At 39.5% G+C, this 25,519-nt stretch overlaps 1 protein-coding gene across 44 annotated transcripts in view; it reads right to left on the reverse strand.

The window, feature by feature from the left end:
• Positions 1 to 25,519, reverse strand: part of PLCB4 (phospholipase C beta 4) — a 409,930-nt gene that overhangs the window by 47,485 nt on the left and 336,926 nt on the right. For all 44 annotated transcript variants that reach the window (XM_074004800.1, XM_074004802.1, XM_074004805.1 and 41 more), the window contains 7 exons: positions 25,308 to 25,449; positions 24,582 to 24,666; positions 24,116 to 24,240; positions 22,143 to 22,194; positions 12,990 to 13,092; positions 11,417 to 11,581; positions 8,909 to 9,113 (listed from right to left, as the gene is read on the reverse strand). In XM_074004800.1, the coding sequence (XP_073860901.1) occupies positions 8,909 to 9,113; positions 11,417 to 11,581; positions 12,990 to 13,092; positions 22,143 to 22,194; positions 24,116 to 24,240; positions 24,582 to 24,666; positions 25,308 to 25,449 (877 nt within the window). The remainder of the gene's footprint in view (positions 1 to 8,908; positions 9,114 to 11,416; positions 11,582 to 12,989; positions 13,093 to 22,142; positions 22,195 to 24,115; positions 24,241 to 24,581; positions 24,667 to 25,307; positions 25,450 to 25,519) is intronic.

Consider the following 25,519-nt stretch of genomic DNA (forward strand, 5'->3'; position numbering starts at 1 on the left):
TCTCATGGCAACACTTTGGCTCCCAACATTACTTTTAGTGGTGCTGATGGTGCTGATATCTCTCTTCAGTCAGTAGTGTCTGGAGGAGACACAGGGTTTACCTTCATTGCTTAGAGAGGAAATGCAATGTTCGGAAGACTCCTTTGATGCCAATTCATGTCCTTTCTGCTCAGCATCCCTCTGCCCTGTGGTCACTGGTCACCCACGAGGTGATGCTGCGTTAGGAGAACCACATGGCTTTCTCACCGTCATCAGGATGCCACGAAGCGGGCATGACTAAGGTCCTTCAGCACATGAGGACACAATTTGACCAACCTAGACTTTTAGCGCAACTCTTTGTGCCTGACTCCCAAACGCCTCTTCCTGCCACTTGTCCACACCATTATGAGGCAGAGTGAGGTTTCACTTGTATCCATTAAACTTTTCTGCCCTTCTTTGCAGGAGATATACTTGGTCTATGCTTCTCTGTACACTCCCACGTCGGATATGTTTTGTCAAGTATCCAATCCTAATGGCCCATTTCAGTGATAACACACAGGACTGGGTGGGTAGGAAACACTCACTAATTTTTAATGGCATGTAATCAGCCTGGGGGCCTGAAGAGAGTATATGGCATTTTTGAGGAATAACTGGTAGTCTTTTCCATAGGAATAACAGATAATACTTTAATTACTTAAAACAAGTTACAGAATCAATAAAGAAAGACATTAAAGAATGAAATGATCCTTCTATCCTAACCAAGCAGTTTTGTATACTTTTGTGTAATTTTTGCACATGAATACATTTTTTTCCACAGTTTATTTAGAGTTATATAACCTGCTTTTTCATTGATGCATATATTATATCTGCATAGTTCTGAAAACTATTTTTAGTAAATGGGTAATGTCACATTGATTTTCTATATCAAACTATTCCCCACTGGTAGACACTCAGATGGGCTTTCAATTTTTCTATAAAAAGATGGATTTAGGAATATCTTAGTACAAAAAATGATTTCTTTGTCATTTTATCAGAAAGTTCATGGTTCAGTTAAATAATATAGCAGTTTATATAACTTATATGCCTGATAGGCATTCTTAACAAAATTTACTCTTAATAAGCTTTAAAATAGTTATTGAAGAATGGTGAATGGAAGGAGTACTAAGAACATAAAGCAGAGACCGGGCACGGTGGTTCACACCTGTAATCCCAGTACTTTGGGAGGCCGAGGTGGGTGGATCATTTGGGGTCAGGAGTTTGAGACCAGCCTGGTTAACATGGTGAAATCCCTCTTTACTAAACACACACACACACACACACACACACACACACACACAAATTAGCTGCGTGTGGTGGTGCACACCTGTAATCCCAGCTACTCGGGAGGATGAGGCAGTAGAATTGCTTGAACCTGGGAAGTGGAGGTTGCAGTAAGCCGAGATCATGCCACTACTGCAGACTGGGTGACAGAGCAAGACTCTGTCTCAAAAATAATACAAAATAAAAACTAAAAGCAGATTTAAGAGGGTGGAGTAGATTGAATAGTGTCCACCAAAACTTCCATCTACCTAGAACTTCAGAACATGATTGTTATGTATAAATAGGGTCTTTGCTTAGGTTTTGGAAGGGGACTGAAATGAGATCATACTAGATGAGGGTGGGCCCTAAATCCAATCACTAGTATTGCTATAAGGAGGGAGAGAACATGGAGTCACAGGGAAGAAGGCCATGTGACAACACAGGCAGAGGCTGGAGTGGTGCAGCTTCGAGCCAAGGAATGCCAAGGACTGTCTGGAGCCAGAAAGAGACTAGGAAGCATTCTTCCCAAGAGCCTTCAGAGGGGGCATAGTCCTGCCCACCCCTTAGTCTCACGCTTCTAGCCTCCATAAATCTCTGTTGTTTTAAACCACCCAGTTTGTGGTTGTTACAGTAGTGCTAGGAAACTAGTGCAGAGGGAGAACAAGACAACTGTACATTTGATTGCCACAGTAATTGAGGGGAAAAAAATTCACTACTTAAATTCTTGGGGATGCATCTTCCATACAAAGTCATGTGCTTAAGTGTACAAGGCAGGCTTTATCATTAAGACCACGGAGGGTCCAGCAGCCCCTGGAGACCTCCTGCTAGAATCCCAGTGGTTTTCCGCCTGTTTATGCCACAATGTCTTGGTCTCAGCTTCTAGGGCTGATTCAACACAATCCTGACCTAGCTGAATCCACATACTGTCTTGTTTGTCACAGCCAAGCTGTCTGACATGCTCTTGTCAGCCACCTGCTATAGGATTATGTAGATGTCACCTAAATGATACAACAAAATCAGAGCCTGCTGAAGATTTATCCATTAGCTGGATAAATATCATTGTTTAAATCTATCTTGAATTACCAATATTAACAGATCTAGACACTATTAGGGACATATGATGCTAGATCCTAACATCCTGCCTTATTTGGGTCTTATTTTCTGAAACGTCTTATTTGAGAAGTTTTATTTACAGTTAGATGCTGTCTTTCTTTACTTTTAAGAAATTACAATATACAATAATAATGCAATATAATGTTCTTGAACAAAATGCAACAAAAATATGAAAAGTGTAAAGTAAGGTTTGTTCAAATCAAATCAGATAAGACAAAAAATAGATTACAAAAGGACTAAATGCCTTGAGCAAGGCTAAAGTTAGCAGGCTATTTGAAATGGATGCTTCATTCCTAGCAATTTCAAATAACAAAGTAGATACTTCTGGGACAATCATGTCCAATCCATGGCTCACAGGCCACATGTGGTCTAGGACGGCTTTGAATGTGGCCCAACACTAATTTGTGAACTTTCCTAAAATATTATGAGAATTATGCACAAACGTTTTTTAATTTTTAATTTTTTAATTTAATTTTTTTTTCTTTTTAGCTCATCAGCTATCATTAAAGTTAGTATGTTTTATGTGTGGCTCAAGACAATTCTTATTCTTCCAATGTGGCCCAATGAAGCCAAAAGATTGGACACCCCTTTCTAGGATGTTTAATTTGGTCATGTGGTGGCAGGTGTTCATTCTGTAGCTGGAGTTATAGATCAATGCAGAGGAATGGCATTTGAATACCGGGGACAGTTCTGACAAAAATTTTCTGCCGAAGTGCAAAGGGCTCAGTATTAGGGAGCCAAGGCCCGTCTTGGCATCTTTAAGATAATTCTTCATTGTAATTCAGTTTCTCCACTGGCCAGGGACATACACATGTGATACATACGGACAGGTAGATACGAAGAGTGCTGCATATCAAAAAAGGAAATTGATTTTTAATGGCCACATTTAAAATAATTTGTAATCAGAGAATGAAAAGCTGTACCTCAAATATCTCATACTTACCTACTTGTGTAACTGTACTTGAAAAATGGTATTTATTGTTTCCTTGCCTCAGCTCAGAAAAATAACTTGAGGAAGTGGTTAAATACATCGGGTATATTCTTGGCCAAAGTTTTGCATATTCAAGTAAACCCAGCATCTTTCTTTGGTGCCAATATGACATTTCACTGGACTTCCTTCCTTTTATCGGGGAATACTGTGGCTGCCTATTTCCTGTTTAGTTTAGAGTTCCACAGGATAAATCATTGCGACAAGAATTCATTTTCAGTGCTGATTAGCATCCACTGGCAGGTGAGTAGGCCTTGCTAGGAGGGAGCCCCAGCAGGGGCTCCAGAACCTTTCTTTTTAAAAAGAAACCAGTCTGCTTTTTCTGATTTGGTTCTTTCATTAAGACTTAACTTAAAGCTTTACTTATGTGTTTTTAAAAACACCATCTATTTCTGGGCATAATGCCATTTCCATGAGGCTGGTCTCTCCTAGTAAAGACTTTCCATGTATGCCCTGCTTTTCCCCTCCCTTCCTCCCTCCCATGTTTCCTGACTTTCATACAGAGTTCAAAGCATCAATTTAGGTGTCTCTAAGAATGGAAATGAAGATAGCAATTCCTTAATACAGACTTCCAGATGCTTACTCACTTTTCAGGAGAACTCGGTTGATTTTTGTTTGTTTAACCAACGCTTTTCAAATCATTGAGTGCCTCAGTGGTGAGCACTGCCTGCCCATGGCACCTACACTCCCCCTCCCCACCCCTAAGTGTTCACTCCTGGCCCAGGTTCCCTCCCGTTCCGCTCTACTATTTCTAACTTACCAAGAGGTACAGGCAGAAGAAAAATACTTGTCCCCCTATCAGCTGCAACGTGGTGCTGATAAAGAAAGGCAAATCCCAAATCTATGATTTTGTCTTAGTCCTTTGGGTTCCTACCAAAAGATTAAGCATTTCTCAAACTACATTTCCTAGAATGGTAGAAAACACAGTAGGTGCTTGGGCAACAAGATCCTGTGGTCAAATAAGATTGGGAAATGCTTATGCTCTCTCCCTCCCCTTGGGCATTTACCGTACATCCCAGGAATCATGCAATAGATAAGCCTGTTTAAATTTGCTTAGTCTAGCAATTTCCAATGTATTTTACCATAATCTATCCTGCCCCCTTCCCCTCCAGAGCTTTTCTTCTCGAAGTCTAATATTTTCTGTAGTTCAGAAAGGGCCATAAGAAAGATATCATTGTGAATATGCAACTGGGTTTTTCAACAAACATTTAATAGAATATGACATTTTAGCTCCCGGAAGGAAGAGGACAGATGGAACAAGTTTAAATTGCATCAGGAAGTCCTGAGATTATTTCCCAGGAATGGCATCTTAATTAAGAACATTATTCCTTTGGAAACATCTGATATAAGAAACAGCCAACTAGCTTTGTGAAAATGGTTGGAAAGCAGCCCTATGAAAACGCTGGGCAGAGAAAACAAAAAACACCTCCCCACCCCCCAGGATGTATTTTTAATAATAGGGAAGGTGGAAAGGGGAAATGTACAAAGAAACAGAGGGCCACTTCGTCTTCCCTTACGTAAAACACTTGTAGAAGAGAAGGCAAAATTTATTGTTGCAGAAGTAATGATCAGCACCGCCCGAGGAACAAAGCGCTGGGAGGCTCATGAAACACATCTGGGAGTGACATTTCGATACAATGTTGAGGCCCCATAGATTCCGGAAGCAAAGCTCCAACTCTCTTATTTGCTCCCCTCCCTATCACTCAGTAATAATAAGAGAAACACAAGTGACAAAACCCACCCAAAGCCACAGTGGGTGAAAAAGAAATACTGACACTCGTTTCATTGTCATTAGCCCTGGAACTGCTTCCTGTCTCCAACGGCAGTGTCTAACAATGATAAAGCCTTGCAATGGGCAAATGCCATCTACGGTGGCATTGGCACCTACAGATAAAGCAGCAAAGATAATCCCAGCACTCAGGAGTCTCACTGGATTTGACAAAGGAAGAATGCTCCTAGCACCCAATCTAGTACTTCTATTTGTGTATGACAGAGGGAGTAAAAGACAAGGTTGTTTTTCTTTACGTTTTGTAGCAAAATAATATGGAAAAAATTAAACCAAGTTTTCATTATTCATTCCTAATCATCTGTCCTAAATGTTACCTTTTTTTTTTTTTTTCCTGATAGTTAAGAGACTGTATTGTTGGACATTTTGCATCCTGGCTGCTTAGAAACAGCCAGGAAGGGTTCAGAACTCATGGTAACCATCACTGCTCTGTTATTTCTTTGTGTCTTTTGGGAGTTTGTTTGTTTGTTTGTTTGTTTGTTTGTTTTTGAGACAGATCTTGGTCTGTCATCCAGGCTGGAGTGCAGTGGTGTGATCTTAGTTCACTTCAACCTCCACCTCCCAGGTACAATCAATTCTTGTGCCTCAGCCTCTGGAGCAGCTGGGATTACAGGCACGTGCTACCATGCCTGGCTAATTTTTGTATTTTTAGTAGAGACAGTGTTTTTCCATATTGGTCGGGCTGGTCTTGAACTCCTGGCCTCATGTGATCCACCTGCCTCGGCCTCCCAAAGTGCTGGGATTACAGGCATGAGCCACCACACCTGGCCAGTTTTGAGAGTTTTTATGCTATAGAAAAGAGAAGGAGAAGGAGAAGGAGTTGCACTCAAATTCCTGCCTCTGTTTCCTGAGGGGCCAAGAAAGATAACTTCAGTGTTTATCCATAACTAAATTATGGCCAACATAAAATGTAATCCTATACAGCTAATAAAAATATAAAAATATTTAATGACATGGAAACATATTCTAAAAAAAAGATTAGAATTCCAAATGAGTGGTATAGTAAGATTTAATTTTGTTAAAAATGAAACAGAAAAGGCCAGGCGCAGTGGCTCACGCCTGTAATCCCAGCACTTTGGGAGGCCGAGGAGAGTGGATTGCCTGAGGTCAGAAGTTCAAGATCAGCCTAGCCAACATGGTGAAACCCTGTCTCTACTAAAAATACAAAATTAGCTGGACATGGTGTACATCCTGTAGTTCCAGCTATCAGGAGGTTGAGACAGGAGAATCGCCTGAACCCAGGAGATGGAGGTTGCAGTGAGCCGACATCGTGCCATTGCACTCCAGCCTGGGTGACAAGAGCAAAACTCTGTCTCAAATAAATAAATAAATAAACAAACAGGAAAAAATGAGAATGGAAGTAAACAATAGCTGTCTCTGGGCAGTAGATTTGTGAGTGACCCTTATTTGATCCTCTGTGTTCTCAGAATTGCTCTCTGATACATATTTTAACTACTTAATATTTTATAGAATATTTGTGGAGCAAAGTAATGAAAATCCACACTATCTTTCTTTAGCTAAATATAAACTAATGATGTATATTGATGAGTTTCTTTGTTTTCTAGGAAAAATTAAAAAAATTCTTTTTTTCTAGAAAACGCTGAGTGTGATGGTGCTGAGCTTCATTTTGAACTCGTTCCTGTGGAATGAACAGGGAATATCAATACTTCAGGGAACACAGACTATAGATTTCCTACCTCACTGGTTCAGCACATAAATACACTGAGATATGAATGTGGGGGGTTGGCTAAACAGAGAAAATATAAATATATTTTGAGTAAGTCAAGAAGCTATAAAGAAGATCAGAGATTTGGAAAAAGACAGTTCTCATATTCTTCTTCTGTTATCTACAGGGAAGACCCTGACACCTCATAATGTCTGTCCCCGGTTTCTTCACTTATGAAATAGATGACCAGAGAATTTTGAATAAATTGTATTTGAATGTCAAATCTGGTTAAGGCATCGACTGCAGAATCTCATCAATGGTTCACAGAAATTTCAAATGCTTCTGATAAAAAGCAAGCAGCCACAATGACATGTTAGGAAAGAATACTGGCAGGACTAATATTAAATAGATTAGTTTGGCTCAATACTTAAATACAACACTGCTAATAAGCTACATTGTAAATACAGATGTTTCTGCAGCACAGATCTCCCTGTGCTTACATCCATTCTGAACAACCTCATGCTTTTGGATCTCTTTACATAAAGCTCTTGGCATAAAGTAGAAGCTAAACAAATGATTTCTTTCCCTTTTCCATTCGAGTGGCTTAGTTCCCAAGAATGAATTAGAGTTTTAGTGGGAAGTTAACCCATGCAGAGGCAAAACTTGTAAATCTTCCATCATATGGGTTTATACAACTATTTCTAAAATGTGTGAGGTATTCCACAGTTCCTGCTTTCTAAGCTCAAGTATGTGGAGTATGATTTAACTCATCAGCTGATGCCCCATGGCCACCACCGTGCTGTGTTGCTGGCAGGTTTCTGAGGTTTGCCATGGGCTGCTGCTCCTAAACCCACCACTGGTCTCCAGTGCCCTTTTCTGATCCTCTTACCCAGCCTCACAGCACCCCTTTCCAGGCTTTTTATGGGTTATTACCTCTATTACTGTATGTTGTAGCTTCTAATGAGCTTCCTTTTTTTATGAAAGACAAAGGAGAAGGAGGAAGGAGCCTGGACTAAGATTTTGGGATGGAAAAATACTCATAGCTTATTTTACTTTTTGACTCTGATATTAGACTGTTAAAGTTGTGGATTAGTTGCAGAAAATCTGCCCTCCAGAGAAGCATGCACTACTAAAAACAAACAGCAAAATAATCCCATATTCCCCAAACAAAATAGTGATGTGTTCCAGTAGAGTATAGAAACTATATCTGTATCTACAGACACCCCCCAGCAACCCCCATGTGCTCATATATTTCTGAGCCTTGCTATGTCATGCACTCTAATGATAAAGCACCTCACAAGAATGCTATGAGGGAGGTAGTATTATTATCTTCACTTTGGAGGGGAGGAAATGAGGGGTTTGAGAGGTTATATCCTCTTCCCAAGGCCACCTAGCCAGCAGTGGAGAGTGAGGATTTGAACCCTTGGCTAATCGGATGCTGTCATCCTGCTGCACTATTTCCTTACGGATCAATAGACTGACAAAGTAGAGGATCTTTGCTTTCTTTTAAGGTTATTTGCTTAGATGGGAACCATAAAAAGTTAACATGTTTGCAGGTAAGCAAAATCCTATGATTTAATCTAGCTTTGGATTCTTCCCGTTGATTTACCTTAAAGCATGTGGATTGATGACTGGGATCTTTTGTGAAATTGAACTTTCTTATGGATTTGAAAGAAAATTCAGGCAGGTTGATAGGTGAGTTCAATTTAAATCTTTTAGTGATACTATTGATAAGATATCTATGATTTCACCTTATTTATGTCTTTATTCCCCTAGTCTGACTGTCGGTGTAAGTACACCGTTCACAAAATGTGTTTGTAGAAATTGATAAACAACGTAAAATTACAGTACTTTAAAATAAGAAAGGATTTTAAAGATAATCTAGCTTTGCACTTTCATTTCTTACTATGAAACCTGAGGTTATGAAGTATTCTTGATGTATTCAAGGTGATCAGGGTTGGCAGCATTAGCAGGAATAGATAGTATTATTATTGTTTTTTAAAGCATGGGCAAGATGTTTTATAATATTATAATCTAGGACCTCATCTATATCATATTCTGTACCCAAATGTCTTACCTCCAAATCCATCAGGCACGTATGTTTTAAGAACAATATTGCAGAAAATTGTTGGCAGTGATAATGGCTTATTTCCCTCATTTCGAAGGGAAATGTGTCGGTATCCTGCTTGGAGGCCATCAAGCGGGAGGATCCTCTGGCCAATCAGCTTGTTGTTATCATCATACACTGCTATTCTCAAGACAGCCAGGTCTGGCAGGATCACCTGCGAAAAGAGAACGGGAATTTTCACTGATTTTTCCAATGCAGCACCCAAGAACCACGACTCTAAGGAGTGTGGACCAAATCCATGCTGTTCTTAAATGTTTCCTGATGTTGAAAGTAAGTCCATGATCAATCTGCATTCCCAAAAATGTACTGCATGAGCTATCGTGCGCAAGACACTGAGAAAAGCAATTGGAACATGTTTCCTGGAAATTATCTCATGAAAAATGTTAGATGAAATGAATGTTGAAGATTACTGCTTCAACCCTTGTGATTGATCCTTGTCCCCACCCATATAATGGATGAGAAAAACGACACACTGAGAAATCAAGCCACTTTCCTTGATCTCAGAGATATCAGTGACAGAGTGGTGTCTGGGAATTGGGGATCTTGAGGTCTAATCCTGTGATCAAATATCTGGCATGCTCCTGACGTCTATATTTGTTTGTTTTTAAGAATATGAAAGGTATCTCTGAACAAATGCTTCATGCATAAGAGATAACTTTTATATATAAATTTGGGTCCTCCTTGTTTCCTGGACTCCTCAGTTTTCAGCAAATGTTGAGATATCAAATAGAGTAAGATGCGGTAGCTAGAAACATTAACATACTTTGATTCTAAGACACCTAGTCCTGCCATCCCCAAACTGAATACATGAACATAAAATCTGAGTTCAGATGGCAGAAACCTGATTCAGTTACAAAATAGCAACATTACAAAAAGGGTATCCAATGTGTTTAATCAGGAATGCCTTTTTATTTGCTAAAAGCAACCAGGACATCTTACTTGATGTGAGTGCTATGTTTAGAGCTAGACAATGGATGGTTGCCTTTTTACATCTGGAGGCTATAATTTAATTCCAGCTTAATGAAGATGAAGAGGAAAAATCACGGCAAATTAGCCAATTCCCTCTCTCTTGCTCCCTTTGCAGTGAATAGAGGGTTGGGCTTTGCCATTCTTGCCATGTGAGAATAGTGAAAAATACAACAATGACAAGAAAGAAAAAGTTTTTAAAGCGCTTGCTAGCAGTGAAAAAAACTATTTAACTTCTGGAGAACAGAGAAGGACTCAGAATTGGCATCTTGTTTCTAGTGCCAGAACTATTATATATATAAACACTAAATTGGGTATTTCTTCATTCATCCAAAACATAAGAATGCCTGAGTCAACTTTCTCAACTTCTAGAAATGTGAATAGGGATTATTCACTATGCCAAAGAACACTAGCCATACTGTGTTAGTATGTGCTAGAGCACTAGCGCATCCAGCTATAACAAATTGGAAATACCAGAGAAGGAAAAAACCAAATCATAGCTGTGTATGTAATTTACACCATATCCTGACAGGGACAGAGAAGAAGACAATGGGATGCAAAGGTTGCGTGGATAACGGGATTCACATCCCAGGGTAAACTTAAATGTCAAAATGGCCTGTTTCATCAAACCCACGTTGATCTCCCTTCATTTGGTTTCTGTAAGCCAGTTACTCTACTCTGAAATGGATAACCCCTATTTTGTTAAGGCAAGAAGCCGATTATCTGTGTTGCATGATATACAAATGGAGCAGAACCAGCTGGAAATCTTGTGCCTAAGGAAGCAGCAAGAAATCATTTTGGTCAGGATAACAGAATAAGTAAGAAAGGTAAGTGAATATTCTTGGAGACAGCACTGTCAACATGTGGATTTTCCACTGCATCTTCAATAGACAAAAAATAAACCAAGAGAAAAGGTGAGTAAGAGATTAAAAACTGAACATGGGAAAGAATGGCTGTGATTGTTTTTAGGATCCAACACACAGTATTAGGAGAAAAAAGTAAAACACTAACAACAGCACAAGAAGGACAAGACCTGCAAGTAGGCAACAGGTACCACTCTTTCTGGAGACAGGACCATGCCAACTGACCCATGCACTGACGTCTACTGACCTAAATTTTGGAGTGCAGCATCTTACCTGACTACTTGGCTAAAGAAATAGTGTAAGTTACCAGTAACTTCCAGGGTAGGGAAGAACTCTCTAGTGCGCGATGGTGTCCACCAGCAAGGACTCATTCTAAAAGATGGCAAACCCAGAGCTGAGGCATTGCCATGCAGGAGATGGGCTCCTCCAAGGAGAGAGGAGAACCAAAAGGAGAGCGGGGCCAAATGGAACCAATGATCCTATGACAGCTACAGAAGTTAGCCATTAGGAGAAGAGAAAAAGAAGATGTTGTCGGTTGAATAAATGCCTCTGTATCGTGTAGCGTCTGTGAACTAAAACATGGTTCCCAAGTTAGTAGAGTAAGTTTGACATGCTGAAAATGTCCTACCTTCCGAAATACGAAAGACTCTTCATTGTAAACTGGATTTAGTCCATTATTCATAACCATACGAGTTCGGAATTCCTTACGTATAGTGTCAGTGGGCAACCCATACATATCCACTTCTACATAGGTGCCAATTTTCTTATCTGATAAGAATTGACCTGATATAACCTGCAGCAGCACAGAAATAGAGCAAAGAGAAATAAACTCTGTGTAAGCATCAGTAGCAAAAAGTAATCAGGAAGCAAGAAATTCTGTCTTTTGGGTGGGAGCAGGAATTTCAATTATCTACGGCGATAATGTATTCATTCCTATTAAACCAAAACATTATTGAACAACTACTATAGGCAGAAAGACCCCAACTGTTTCAAGCAGATATTCTACCTTCTAGAACTGTCTAGAAAAAGAACAAAGAAAAAAATATATGAATCATAATATAAATAAATAGTGTCCACGGCCTCTTCATCTCACATAAGTGTCTACACCTATGAAATGAAGTGATGAATTCAGGTATGTCCTAAGACCCTTCATAGCTCTGAAATTCCATCATGCCATACTTATTAATGATTTCTTTTAGAAGTCTTGAAAAGAGACACACAAAAAAGTGAAGTTAGAATTTGTCTGTTGTTATTGATATTGACACTGGTCAGCTAGGACAGTTTTACATATTTGTAAAGACCAATGTTAGTCTATCTACGATAAAGCTATGGAGAGACGATTTTTCATTTAGTGTTTAAATGACTATAGCCATTTATTAGGGTCTTTTGTTTACATTATTTTCTAGCTAACAATTTGAACCAGCTTTTTTGAGGTATATTTGACATACAACAAATTATATGCATTTAAAATGTACAATTAGGCCGGGCATGGTGGCTCATCCCTGTAATCCCAGCACTTTGGGAGGCTGAGGCAGGTGGATCACCTGAGGTTAGGAGTTCAAGACCAGCCTGGCCAACATGGTAAAAACCCATCTCTACTAAAAATATAAAAATTAGCCAGGCGTGCTGGTGGGCACCTGTAATCTCAGCTACAGCTGCAGGAGAATCACTTGAACCTGGGAGGTGGAGGTTGCAGTGAGCTGAGATTGTGCCACTGCACTCCAGCCTGGGTGACAGAGTGATACTTGGTGTCAAAAAATAAAAAACGAAAAAATAAAATGTACAATTAGATCATTTGGGACATATGAGCACATCTGTGAAACTATCTCCATAATTAAGATGATAAACATTTGCATCATCACCTAAATTTTCTTTGTGCCCTTTTGTAACCCATTCCTCCCTGCTCTTTTTTCAAAGGCCAGCACTGATTTAATTTCTGTCACTATAATTTGCATTTTCTAGAATTTTGTATAAATGGAATCATGTAGCAGGTACTTTTTTGATGGTGTCTTTCACTTTAAGTAGCTAATAATTTTACTAGTGAAAAAATGTGTCTCATTTTTTAAAAAGGGGGTGGAGTCTTAAGTCAAGGTTGTGAGCAGCACAAGGATCTTGCAATTTAACATGAAATATTTTGTAATTTATTTCAAGGACCACTTGCATATACATTTATACTACCTTGTGATGAGCAGGGGCCTTACCTGCACTGAGCAAGTGGCTGCAATAACGCCATCAACAGGAGTTTCAGAGAAGGGGTCAAATGTTCGATCAGGCCGCCTCATGAAATCTGGTTTGAGAAGGTACCTGGTAGGACAAAAGCACAGAAGTTTATTAGTAGGTTTTACAAAGACTAAAACACTCGCTAGTTGAAACAATGAATGGATGCTTCCTTTTCTCCATCTGTAACACAGCAGCTAGGCTTTTAAGCAGAGTCCTAAGGATGGAAAAGAACATGCCTGCCCTTATGAACAACCTTAAAGAGCTGCTGGCTTAGTGGCAGGCTTAGTGGCATCCAGGACTTCCTGATCCTATCATCTTCTCTGGCACTTTTTTATTCCCTGGTCCCCTTTAGGTGCTTTTCTCTATATGTATAAAATAAAATGCAAAGAATAACAATGAAAAACCAATTATATTAGCTATAATTATCAAAATATAAAAATATGTGATATTCTACCTCTGTTATTAATTGTACTTTTAATAAGGCATTAAATTATAAGATCTAATGGTAAGATCTAATTAGGATGACAATAATCTCAAAGCACAAAAATATTTTGAGACAGCTGTAACAACAGTAATGAACTATGACAATGTCTGTGATGAGAGAGTCACGGGTACCACTAATGTGACTGTAGATTGTTGTCTACATTCACAATCAAAGGAAACTGACATTTCAGCTAGAGGTAGGTGAAAATAAAAATAAATTATTTCCCCATTTCTAGTAGAAACAATTAGGCAAGAAAATGAATTAAAAGGCATCCAAATTGGAAAGAAGGAAGTAAACCTACTTCTAGTCACAGATGACATGATCCCATAAATTAAAAAAAACTCTAAGGAATCCACTAAAAAAACTACTGGAATAAATAAATTCACCACTATTGCAGGATACCAGATAAACATATAAAAATTCAATTGTATTTCTATAGAACGACAATGAACAATAAAAATGAAATTAAGAAAACAATTATAATAGCAAAATATAAACTACTTAGGAATAAACTTTTTAAAAAAATAAGTGGCTACACTTTGAAAACTACAAAACACTGTTTAAAAAAATTAAAGAAGAGCTAAATAAATGGGAAGATATCTTGCCTTCATGGGTTAGAAGACCATATTGTTAAGCCGGCAATATTTCTGAAATTGATGTGTGAATTCAGTGTAATCGCTATCAAAATCCCAGCTGACTTTTTTTGGTAGAAACTGACAAGCTAATCCTAAAATTCATATCGAAACTCAAGGGATCAAGAATAGCCAAAACAATGTAAAAAGAGAGAACAAAATCGGGTGTCTCACACTTCTTGATTTCAAAACTTCTTATACAACTACAAGATTTAATCAAGACAGTCTGGTACTGACAAAGAAAAACACATAAATCGCCGGGCGCGGTGGCTCTCGCCTGTAATCCCAGCACTTTGGGAGGCCGAGGCTGGCGGATCACGAGGTCAGAAGATCGAGACCACGGTGAAACCCCGTCTCTACTTAAAATACAAAAAATTAGCAGGGTGCAGTGGCGGGCGCCTGTAGTCCCAGCTACTTGGGAGGCTGAGGCAGGAGAATGGCATGAACCCAGGAGGCGGAGCTTGCAGAGAGCTGAGATCGTGCTACGGCACTCCAGCCTGGGTGACAGAGCGAGGCTCTGTCTCAAAAAAAAAAAAAAAAAAGAAAAAGAAAAAGAAAAGAAAAACACATAAATCAATGAGACAGAATCAAAGTCTATAAATAAATCCATGAACCTATGGCCAATTGATTTTTGACAAGGATGCCAAGATCAATCAATGGGTGAAAGAATAGTCTTTTAAATAAATAGTGACAGGGTAACAGGATAGTTCCATGCAAATAAATGGATAAGTAAGTAAAACTGGATCCTTACCCTATACCATATACAAAAATTAGCTCAAAGAGGATAAAATAACTAAATGCAAGAGCCAAACTACAAAATTCCTAAAAGAGGCCATAAGGACAAATCTTATGACCTGAATTTGGCAATGGATTCTAAACATAATACCAAAAGCACGTGCAACAATACATTGGATTTTCTGTTGAAAACTTTTATGCTTCAAAAGACACTATCAAGAAAGTAAAAAGGCTAGTCACAAAAAGGAAAAAAATTGCTATTCATATATCTGATTAGAGGCCTGTATCTAGAATACATAAAGAACAACTCATCTAGTTTAAACAATGGTCAAGTGATCTGAACAGACATTTCTCCAAATAAGATACACAAAAAACCAATAAGCACATAAAAAGATGTTTAACATCATTAGTCATTAGAGAAAAGAATATCAAAACCACAATGAGATATCACTACACATACACTAGGATGACTATAATTAATGAGTCAGATAATAATAAGTGTTAACAAGGATGTAGAGAAATTGGAACTCTCATATGTTGCTAGTATGAGTTTAAAATGATGCATTCACTTAGAAAGGCAGTCTGGCAGTTCCTCAAAAAGTTAAACATAGAGTTACCATATGACCCAGTAATTCCATTCTTATGCATATAACCAAGATAAATGAAAACATATTCATACAAAAACATACCAAATATGAACATTCATAGCAGAATTATTTGTAATAATCCAGAGATGGAAATAACCCAAATGAATGGACCCAAATGAGTCCATCAATGAATGAACATATGGCACAAAATGTGGTATATTTGTACAATGGAAAATTATTCAGCAATAAAAATCATAAGGTATTGATACATGTTACAACCTGGATGAACCCTGAAAACACTATGCTAAGTGAAAGAAGCCAGGCACAAAAGGCTGTAAATTATGTAAATTCATTTATATCAAATGTTCAGAATAGGCAAATACAGAGACAGAGGGTACATTAAAGTTCCTATTGGGAGACCAAAGCTAAAGGATACAGATTTTGAGGCAATGAAAATGTTCTGCAATTTATCCCCACTATACAATGTCTGCCCCTCACGTCCACTGGGTAGTGGTCATATAATCACACCTTGTCCAGATTCCATAATTTCCCTGAAACATATGTCAAAAACCTTAAAAAATTAAAACTTTATTAGAAATAAGAATAACCATAGATTTAAATAATCCAAACTATAAGCAGTATATAAATGAAAATAAAAGTACTTTTTTTCCCCAAAAGTAAAGGTTTGCTTTTAAATGTAAAAGAATCAAAATTAGGGGAACTCAAAACTCTAAATCTCCTTAGAAGCATAACTTTTATTAATTTCAAGTCTAGATGATGTCAACTTCATTATCTTTTAAAATACAACCCAAAAGGGATCCTGAGTCATGATATTTTTTCTTTAAAGTTTAATGTCACTTTTCTTAGTTTTGAAAAAGTCACCATTCATTGTTACCTTCTAAGTCTGAACAAACAACAAAGTGTTAAAAATATTCCCTTACATTTGATAATCTAAAAAGGAATCTTTAAGAGACAACACTGATTTTGTATGAAGAATATAGAAATTTACACAATTGTTGAAATGTTAAAGGTGATTTTGAACACTCTTGTCTCGAAGAGAATGCACCTCACAATATTAATATTATCTAACTATATAGAAGAGATTATCTTCTGTATTCATGGAGTTTTAGATTTGTAGCATTTTTTTGTGGCTAGAGTTGGCAATGAGAAAATATGGTGATACAGCAAAAGGTAAAGAATCAGAATGGAAAGTAGGTGAGCAGCTACAATACTATGCTTGCATCTCGGAAGGAAGCCCACCAGCTTTCTCTGGAAGGAAAACCGACACAGACTGTGGGGGGAGGTAACGATGGTGGTTCTGGCTTTCAGGAGACGGGCAGCATTTGGACCTCAGCTGTGGCAAATGAGGGATTTTGCCTCCTGAGGAAGGTCGGGACTTGGATGAATCCAGAACTGGAGTCACCTTTCCAGTCCTGAATCTCCCTGGGAAGGAGTGTCCAGACATTCCTCACTTTCCACAGTCCTTTGTTAAAGATCAAGAGCCCCTTCCCACCCACCAAAATAAGAAACGGATCATGGTGACATCTCAGGGTCAAAAACATTCTTCCACATCCCCCCGTTCAAATCTGCATGGAACACTCATCTGTGAAAGAGTGAATTGATCCAAAATGAGAAATGGCAGGGGAAAAGGGCAAGAAACCCATATCCAATTCTCCAAAGCAGGCAAGCTCCGGTGAAATGGGTTCATTTTGTATACTCGAAGAGGGTAAAACAGAGTACGCAGAAGCTTGTCAGGACCATGAGGTAAGTCCTGGCCTGCGATAGGACACTTAGCAAGCTTTCTTTGAAGGTCAAAGGAGCATCTGTTCTGGGTCCAAGGTGGTCTGAGAGAGCAGCAGAGGTTGCCTCTCATATCCCTGGTGGCTGTCAGGGTGCGGGACCTGGGGTATTGATGGGGAAGCTGAAGCCAGAGTCTGGCACCAGAGCTGGCTATGTGGATGTGCTAATTGTGCAGTTGTACAGGGCCCTGAATTCAGAAGGGCCCACACTTGGTTTAATGCTTGGTTTTACGCTCTGCATCCACCATCCTAAAATTCTCAGGAGCCCTTCATTTTCATTCTGCATTGGGCCCTGCAAATGACATAGATGGTCTGTTTGGTGCTTACTGGTACAGAAAATGAACTCATTCCAGACATCTAGGTCTGTGTGATAGGCACAGGCACAAGGTCAAAGCCAATGGCAAGGCAGGGATCCAAGGATTCTCTGTGGACTGTGTAGGGCCTTGGAAGGCAAGAGAGGGCAAGAAGAAGGGTTGCCAACCAGGTGGGTGGATAGGAGACCCAAGAATGAGAAAATGGGGTCATAAGGAAACACATCCTATTTCATCACACCTAAGATGCCATCAGTTGTCCAACATGCCATTTTATGTAGCTGCAAGAAAGCAAAATGACTGTTGATTATAACTGCAAGTTGCTATGCATTATAAGACACATTCCAATTTGAGGATATTATACAGTAACCTGCTTTATTTGCAATTTTGCTTTCTGAGGCTTCAGCTACCCCTGGTCAACTCTGTTCTAAAAGTATTAAAATAGAACCTAATATAAAAGTTGGAAAATAAAACTTTGAAATAAAAAATCGATTTTAAAAGATAGAAAACCCAATAGGAAAATGCATAGAAGTTCTTCACAAAACAGAATATTGAAATAGCCAATAAACATAAAAAAGAGAAAAAATTAAGATATTTTGAGACCACATTCACATAACTTTTATTACACTATATTGTTAAAACTGTTCCATTATTAGTTATTGATGTTAATCTCTTACTATGCCTAATTTATAAATTAAAATTTGTCACAGGTATGCATGTATAGAACCACAGTATATATATGTTGGGATTGGTAGTTTCAGGGATGGGGTTCTTAGAACGTATGGCCTGTGGGCAAGGGAGAACTGCTGTGTAAAAATGACCTCTGAATCATAAAATGACATACTATTTTGATATCAATCACCCACTTTCCTATGAAAGCCTAAAAAGATTTTAGATACTAATTTACACTATTTTGTTTCATTTGCAATTAGGGAAATGTCTTCCATTTTTCCATCTTCAAAAACGAGACTGTTAAAAGCACTGCTCACTTTCCTGGTTACATGCACACTTACTCGGCCCAGTGGTGTGCCCTCCCACAAGATCGGCCAGGGAGCACAGAAGGGGTTCCCAGGGGGATTTCTGACATTTTGCTACAGTTGCTAGATCCTAGGGGTGTTTGTGTACTTTGCACACTGATGTTCTACATAAAACAGGGATTGTTTGCCTCCACAGAGGCACAGAATGCCTCTTTAAGAAATGCAGTCCTCAGACTCAGCCCAAAGGGGCAGTTTTTAAAAGTCTTTGCAGGCGGGTGGGAGAACCACAAGGGTGACACAGTGAGAACCATGCAGTGCCCCAGCTTGCCCGAGCACCAGGGACAGGAGCTCCTGTGCAGCACTGGGCCCCACATCTACCATCACCATGGAACACAGAAGCATGCAGGTGAGGGCAATTTCTTCTTTTTTCCCTGCCAGTGACAGCCTTTGCCACCAGCTGGGTGTATGGGAAGGGGAATTAGGAGATTAGAGAGTCAACGGTATCCCTAATACTTTATCAACCTGGGCTGCCCCACTGCACGGGCTATTTTTCAGCCTTTCTGGTGAGGTGTATGCTTTTAGTCACATAGTGTCCAACACATCAATACAGAATTCAGGCTAAAGTAGCAACAGTATCCTTGTTTGTGAAGGTATTTTAAAATAAATGAATGGATTTAAAAATGACCAATGAGGTCAGGCATAGTGGCTCACACCTGTAATCCCAGCACTTTGGGAGGCCAAGGCAGGCAGACTGCCTGAGCTCCAGAGTTCAAGAATAGTCTGGGCAACATGGTGAAACCCTATCTGTACAAAAACTACAAAAACTAGCCATGTGTGGTGGTGGGCACCCCCAGCTACTTGAGGGGTGGAGGAGGGAGGACAGATTGAGCCCAGGATGTCAAGGTTGCAATGAGCCACGTTTGTACCACTGCACTTGAGCCTGGGTGACAGAGCAAAACCCTGTCTTAAGAAAAAAATAAATAAATAACGGTGGAGAGAGTGAGATACTGCACATGCTAATGATGGCTAAGCAGAAACTGTAGGAAAAACAAACCAAACATAGGATTGTCAGGACTTTTTTTTTCTTTTTCTTTTCTTTTTTTTTTTTTTTTGAGATGGAGTCTCACTCACTGCAAGCTCCACCTGCCGGGTTCACGCCATTCTTCTGCCTCAGCCTCCCAAGTAGCCGGGACTACAGGCACCCGCCACCTGGCCGGCTAATTTTTTGTATTTTTAGTAGAGACGGGGTTTCAGTGTGTTAGCCAGGATGGTCTCGATCTCCTGACCTCGTGATCTGCTAGCCTCAGCCTCCCAAAGTGCTGGGATTATAGGTGTGAGCCGCCGTGCCCGCTGTCAGGACTTTTTTTTAATACAGAAATAATTCTACTCCCTGCATCAGGCCCAGCTGCCAGGATTCCTCATTGCATGTTGGACAGCTGATGGCACCTTAGGTGTGATCACTGAGGTGGGCGAGGAAAGTGCTTTAAGCATCACTGGGCCACTGCACGGTTCCAGAAGTGAGCACAGCCATGCCCGACGGGTCCTGTAAGAGCCAGGAGTGCTAAGGCTGCCTCCCTGGGGTCCTTAAAGGACGACTGAACAGAGCACTCCTTGAATTTTGTAATACCTGTGTGTGTGATTGATCATAGGGCCTTAAGCTTTTCTTAAATCTCACTTTTGCACAGAAATGTGCAGTTCCTAAAGTACTTTTGTACACATTCATTCAACCTGAGCTGTTGTAAACTGTTAAAGAAAAGAAATGTACCCAAACACTTGTTAAACATGGTAAAGTGGACTTTATTCAAGGGGATAGGGAGCCGTGGCGATAGGTATAAGGGCTCAAATCTAACCTCAACCAGCATACATGGAGATTGAGAACCATGGAGTAGGGTAAGGGCCAGCAGATGGAAAATTTCTGTGAGGAAACATGAAGGATAAAGATTTCTGGCCAAACTGACTTGATAGGATTATTGCTGAAGGCAGGCCAAGGTGACAGGATATCCAGGGTGGTCAGATACCAAGGGCTGGGGATTTTCCCTAAACTGAATTAGCACGATTCTTGCTCAAACTGGATTCTACAGTGACTGACAGGGAAACCCAAAGGTGGGTCTCATCAGAAAGGACTCGGTTTTTGTCAAAGGACAAAGTCTTTTTTAGTTCCCTGTTTTGTTGAAGAAAAAAAAGACATTTTTTTTTTTCCTTTGAGTACAACAAACCCTGTGTGGCAGGTGTCACCATCTTCATTTTATCAAGCAGAGAAGAGAGGTTCTGAGTCTAATACACCTGCTGTAGGCAACACAGAAAGGACTAGGGGCAGCTGGGAGCTGAGTTCAAACCCTGATCTTTAGACTCCCAGCCTAGGGCTTTTACTCACAGAAGCCCTGGGACTTTATGCCTCGGCCCGCTACTTGTGAGAGGAAGAGGCCTGCGAAGCAATTTATGTGAAAAATCTCTTGGGTTGGAACACTTGGCATTAAATAACAAAATTGCTTTCACAAAATTCTGAAATATGAATTCAGAACTTTCTCTTCCCAACTACACACATTTTTTTCTTCCAAAGCACACACAGCAGAGGAAAATGTAGGGCATGCTCCAGGTATGTAAGTGGTGGGTGATTTGGGGAATAGCATGGTCACCGTGTGGGCAGCCATACTGGCAGAGAACCATTCACCAGGCAGGCAGAGGGAGGGAGTGTGCACGTTGAAAAGTCATTTCTAACTCACAACTGCTGAAAAATGTTATCTTGACTGGCAGTTTTCAGTGAGAAAAATTAAGACATCCAATCAGGTGAGCCACCATGAAGAAATTCCTAATGGCATCATTATGACAGGGGATGGTTTTCCACTGGATTCCTCTAGAGGCCTTTGGGCAGTGGTCTGGAGTTATCAATGTTTACTTGATTGGGGACAGATGCATGAGGCCGAGGTGGAGTGAGGGGATGACCACATAGTTTTTCTTTTTTTATCTCTAGAGAATTCTAATTTTATATTTTCATTTAACCTTTCAGTGTTTCCGTGAAATTGACATTTCCTATTTCACTACTTGGTTCAGTTTTCAAGATTGCTATTTAAGGAAACTAGGATAATATTCACAGCATTATTCTTTGATAACTGCTACTTACAAGACACAACAAAGAATCAATAGAGGACAAAGGTTTATTCCCAACTAAATGAAATTCAGTTTGACACACACAACTTCATTACATATGAAATTAACTTCGTTACTTGATTTGTCCTAGGTAAAATGCACATATTTAAGGCCTACATCTCCAGTGAATGTCCAAGTGTGCAGGGATTATTACCTGTCCTGTAATAATCTCCTCCACTATTGATTTTAAAGTGAGAGGATTAAACTCTAGGATATGTATGAACTGCTTCATTTGTGACTAAAAAATCCAAAACCTGCTTAGTAAAATGAGGTAGATGAAGAATGTATATTTGCAAATATTCTCACCGCGCCCAGCCTATTCTCTAGGTATTTCATTTGCTTCTATTCCATCCCTCAAACCCAGCTTAAATTCTGCAGTCTCTAATTGAAAATGACATGGCTTCATTATGGCTGCAGTATGGAGTTCTAAATCTAGATAACAGTTTAAATCACATTACTCACCCGCACGATCCATTATACTCAAATTTTCCCTGATTCAATTGCATCGCCAAATCTGTCAAGAGACAAAAATAATTTAGCATCTTGTCTTCCTAGACAAAAAAGACCCTGATGGGGTGATTTTAAACAATAGGTATCAGATTACTCCTAGGCCCTGGTCCCTCTTTAATACTACAAGGTTCTGCTTGGTCTATTTAAGGCATACTCTCTTTCATGTCGAACTGACCGCATGGTCTACTTAAGGCATACTCTCTTCCATGTCAAACTGACCGCATGTTTCATTTAAATTAAACATAAAATGTGTTTTCATAAAGACCATGCTAAAGGTCACTTTTAAAAACGGATTCAATATCGGAGTCATACCATTGTTCGATGAGTACTGAGAGCAGAGATATCCAACCTGCTACAGTGGGAGAGGATGGGTCTCAGGATCCCCGGGCAGAGGAACACTGGAGATACCCGGGAGGGTGAACATGAAACTTGATTTAAAAGATTCGAAAATGAGCTAGCTAAGTATCTCATAAAACTCGGTGGCACGCTTCCACGATGGGACGCAGGGGGAATTATTCCAGTGGGGTCTACGCTGGCAGTGCATGGCTTGTGACTTTTCTCTTGCAAGTGAATAAAATATTTTCTTTCTTCTCATCAGCAAAGGAAATGGGCAAACTGATGGATATTTTTTCCTCTTCAAAATGTTGTGTTTAACCTAATATTATAGAATAAAACATAAGCTGGCCTAATGAATAAACTGTTTAGAGCCATTTAATCCATATTATGAACTCATTGACAACTGAGAACACAAGTTGGCCCCTTTTGAAGTAAGTGAGGTCATCAGGGCCTTGTTACCGGACCCCAGCTAGAAACACTCAGGGATTGTACTGGTACCTATCACGTCACAGTCTAACCTAGCAAGCACTGTGGCGACCCCATGCAGAATGGCGACTCCAGTAGGAGGAGCTTCCGATCACTGGGGAGGCTCCCTCAGGGCGTGGGAAGTAGTCAGCTCACACTCATGCTGAAGGAATGAAAGTCAAAGGACCTTCCACTCAGTCCAGATAGCAGGCAACAAGGTGGACAGGGATTCTTAAAACACAAAATAGATTTTAAAAAAATTCTCAAATTGGGAAGCATGGGCAATACTCTTATATAGCAAAGAATTGAAGGAAAAAAGCGTTTTCTGGTTTTGTTTTATTTCACCAATTGTAAGAACCATGCTGTAGAATTGACCATATACAGTGAATAGGTTTTGTGGCATATTTCTATCTATTTTATTTCTGTTTTGCTACCTCTAATCTTAATACCGTGATCCTAGGCTCTTAAGCAAACCTCAAAAACTTTAAAAATTTGTTTATGCAATTATAAAAATTTACTCTTTTCCTTCCAGAAAAAAAAAAAGTCATTATATATTGGAAACCTGTCTTTGAGTACACTTTGGAGGACCAAGTTATAGATTAGTATCACTTCAAATACGTAACTCCTTATACACCATTTTAGTGGAGTTTACTCCAAAATATTCTGTACTTCTTTGGTGAAGTGCCACTGCGTCAGTCATATTTGCTGAATGTTCACAGTGGTCAGGGTATTTGCCAAAGGAGAAATGAGTCGCTGTTGCTATACAAAGATACTCAAATTCTTTTCACTTAATTCTGCCTCTGGAAACAAAGATAACAACTTTGATCCAAAAGGAAGACAAATGAGCAATATTTTGGAATACGGGATAATGATTAGCAGGAATACTCATGGCACTTTTGAAAGGAATTAAATTTCAATCACAACACATTATCTTCTACCATTGTTTGCTCTATTTTGGGTTTTTTAAAAAAAATTTCTCACCATTATATAAATCCAATAACACATTGCTTTGCCATATGTCTGCTTCCTTTAAAAAATGCCCACAGCCAACTGATGGGAAGTGCTGGCACTATCCTGTCAAAGTGTTCTCATGGAATTTGGGGTCACTGGACATCAGCTCCTACCTGGGGTTTGATAGTTCAGGGAAACCATCTGGCAGCCAGCGTTCCAGAAAATCTGAGGCATGTAATTACTGGAATCGACTCGGCCTCCCTTGGGGTAAATGCGACTCATTTGCCGTTTGTTATAACTGTGTAACTTATTAAGGAAAACAGAAAAATAGAGTCCTACAGCAAGGAAAAATAAACAACAAAGAGCTACAACAACAAAGGTCTAGGCCAACAACGACAAACGAGTAGACAGCACACAGCAAATTTCACATTTACAAATGATGCTTAAGATCACAGTTCACTGTGTGGATTATAAAAACAGTTTTAATTTGGGCAGATTGTCACAGCTGCCATGGTCTTTCCCACATATCATTTTATTAACTCTACCATCAGAATGATACATTAGCCATTTATCTATTTCAGAGGCTCCTGCCAAACCAACGTGAGTCAACCACTCATTCCACTTGATACATAAGGATACTTGACAAATTCAATTGCATGTGTCTTCAAGTAGCCAAGACCGACTGATTCATTAAAAGAAGACATGTTATAATGAATATTGCGTTCTGTGAAAGAAAAGCAAAGATGGAGTCAGGAACCCTGTCATCAAACCCTCAGCGAAAAACAGCAATAAATAAATACAATTACACCCTGAACCACGAGGCCTTGGAGGCTAATGCTACATTATCATGTTAGTAGCTCCTACTTTCATTGACATCCTGTGGATGGAGACATTTGTCTTTAAAAAAAAAAAAAGTGCTGATTTAAATTGGGAGTCATTAGAGAAATTACATGTACCCCAATTGCCACAGTTATCCCTGAAATATGAATTTTTTATGATAATGATGATTATGATGGCTTCTCTAGCCCAGAAATGAAGTTTTTAAATACTTCTTATGTTTTTTTGAAAACCAGCTTTTGATTAAAAGGAGTCTTGGGAATGCACGTGGGAACAGAAGAGGCTACATGGCCCAGCACTAACAAATCCATAGTCTTTCAGCGCCACCTTGTGGGTGAGGTCATGAATGACAATGTAGTGTCACCCACATACCAAGGTGGCTTCTATGGTCTGTGAAACAAAAATAAGGTGAGGTGGAACAGCTCCCATGCCCACAAAGAAAAATGGCAACAAGTTAGATACAAGCTCATTAGCACCCTAAAAGAAAATCAAGCAAAAAAGGCGATTGCATTTAACCTGTGGTGTTACCTTCTGCCACATGGAAACCTTGAAACTTTACAGGCTGGGCGTAGTTGATCATTGTGGACAAATATGGATGGATATTAGTGGTAGCACCTACATATTTATAAGATGCCATCCACGCCTGCTCATCTTCTACAGTTACCAGGCCCTACAAGCACAAGGAAGAAAACATATAAGTCGATGACTTCAGTAGGACCCATGGATATGTGCTGCAGATT

This window comes from Macaca fascicularis, chromosome 10, assembly GCF_037993035.2.
Source record: "Macaca fascicularis isolate 582-1 chromosome 10, T2T-MFA8v1.1".
Classification (NCBI taxonomy): Eukaryota; Metazoa; Chordata; class Mammalia; order Primates; family Cercopithecidae; genus Macaca; species Macaca fascicularis.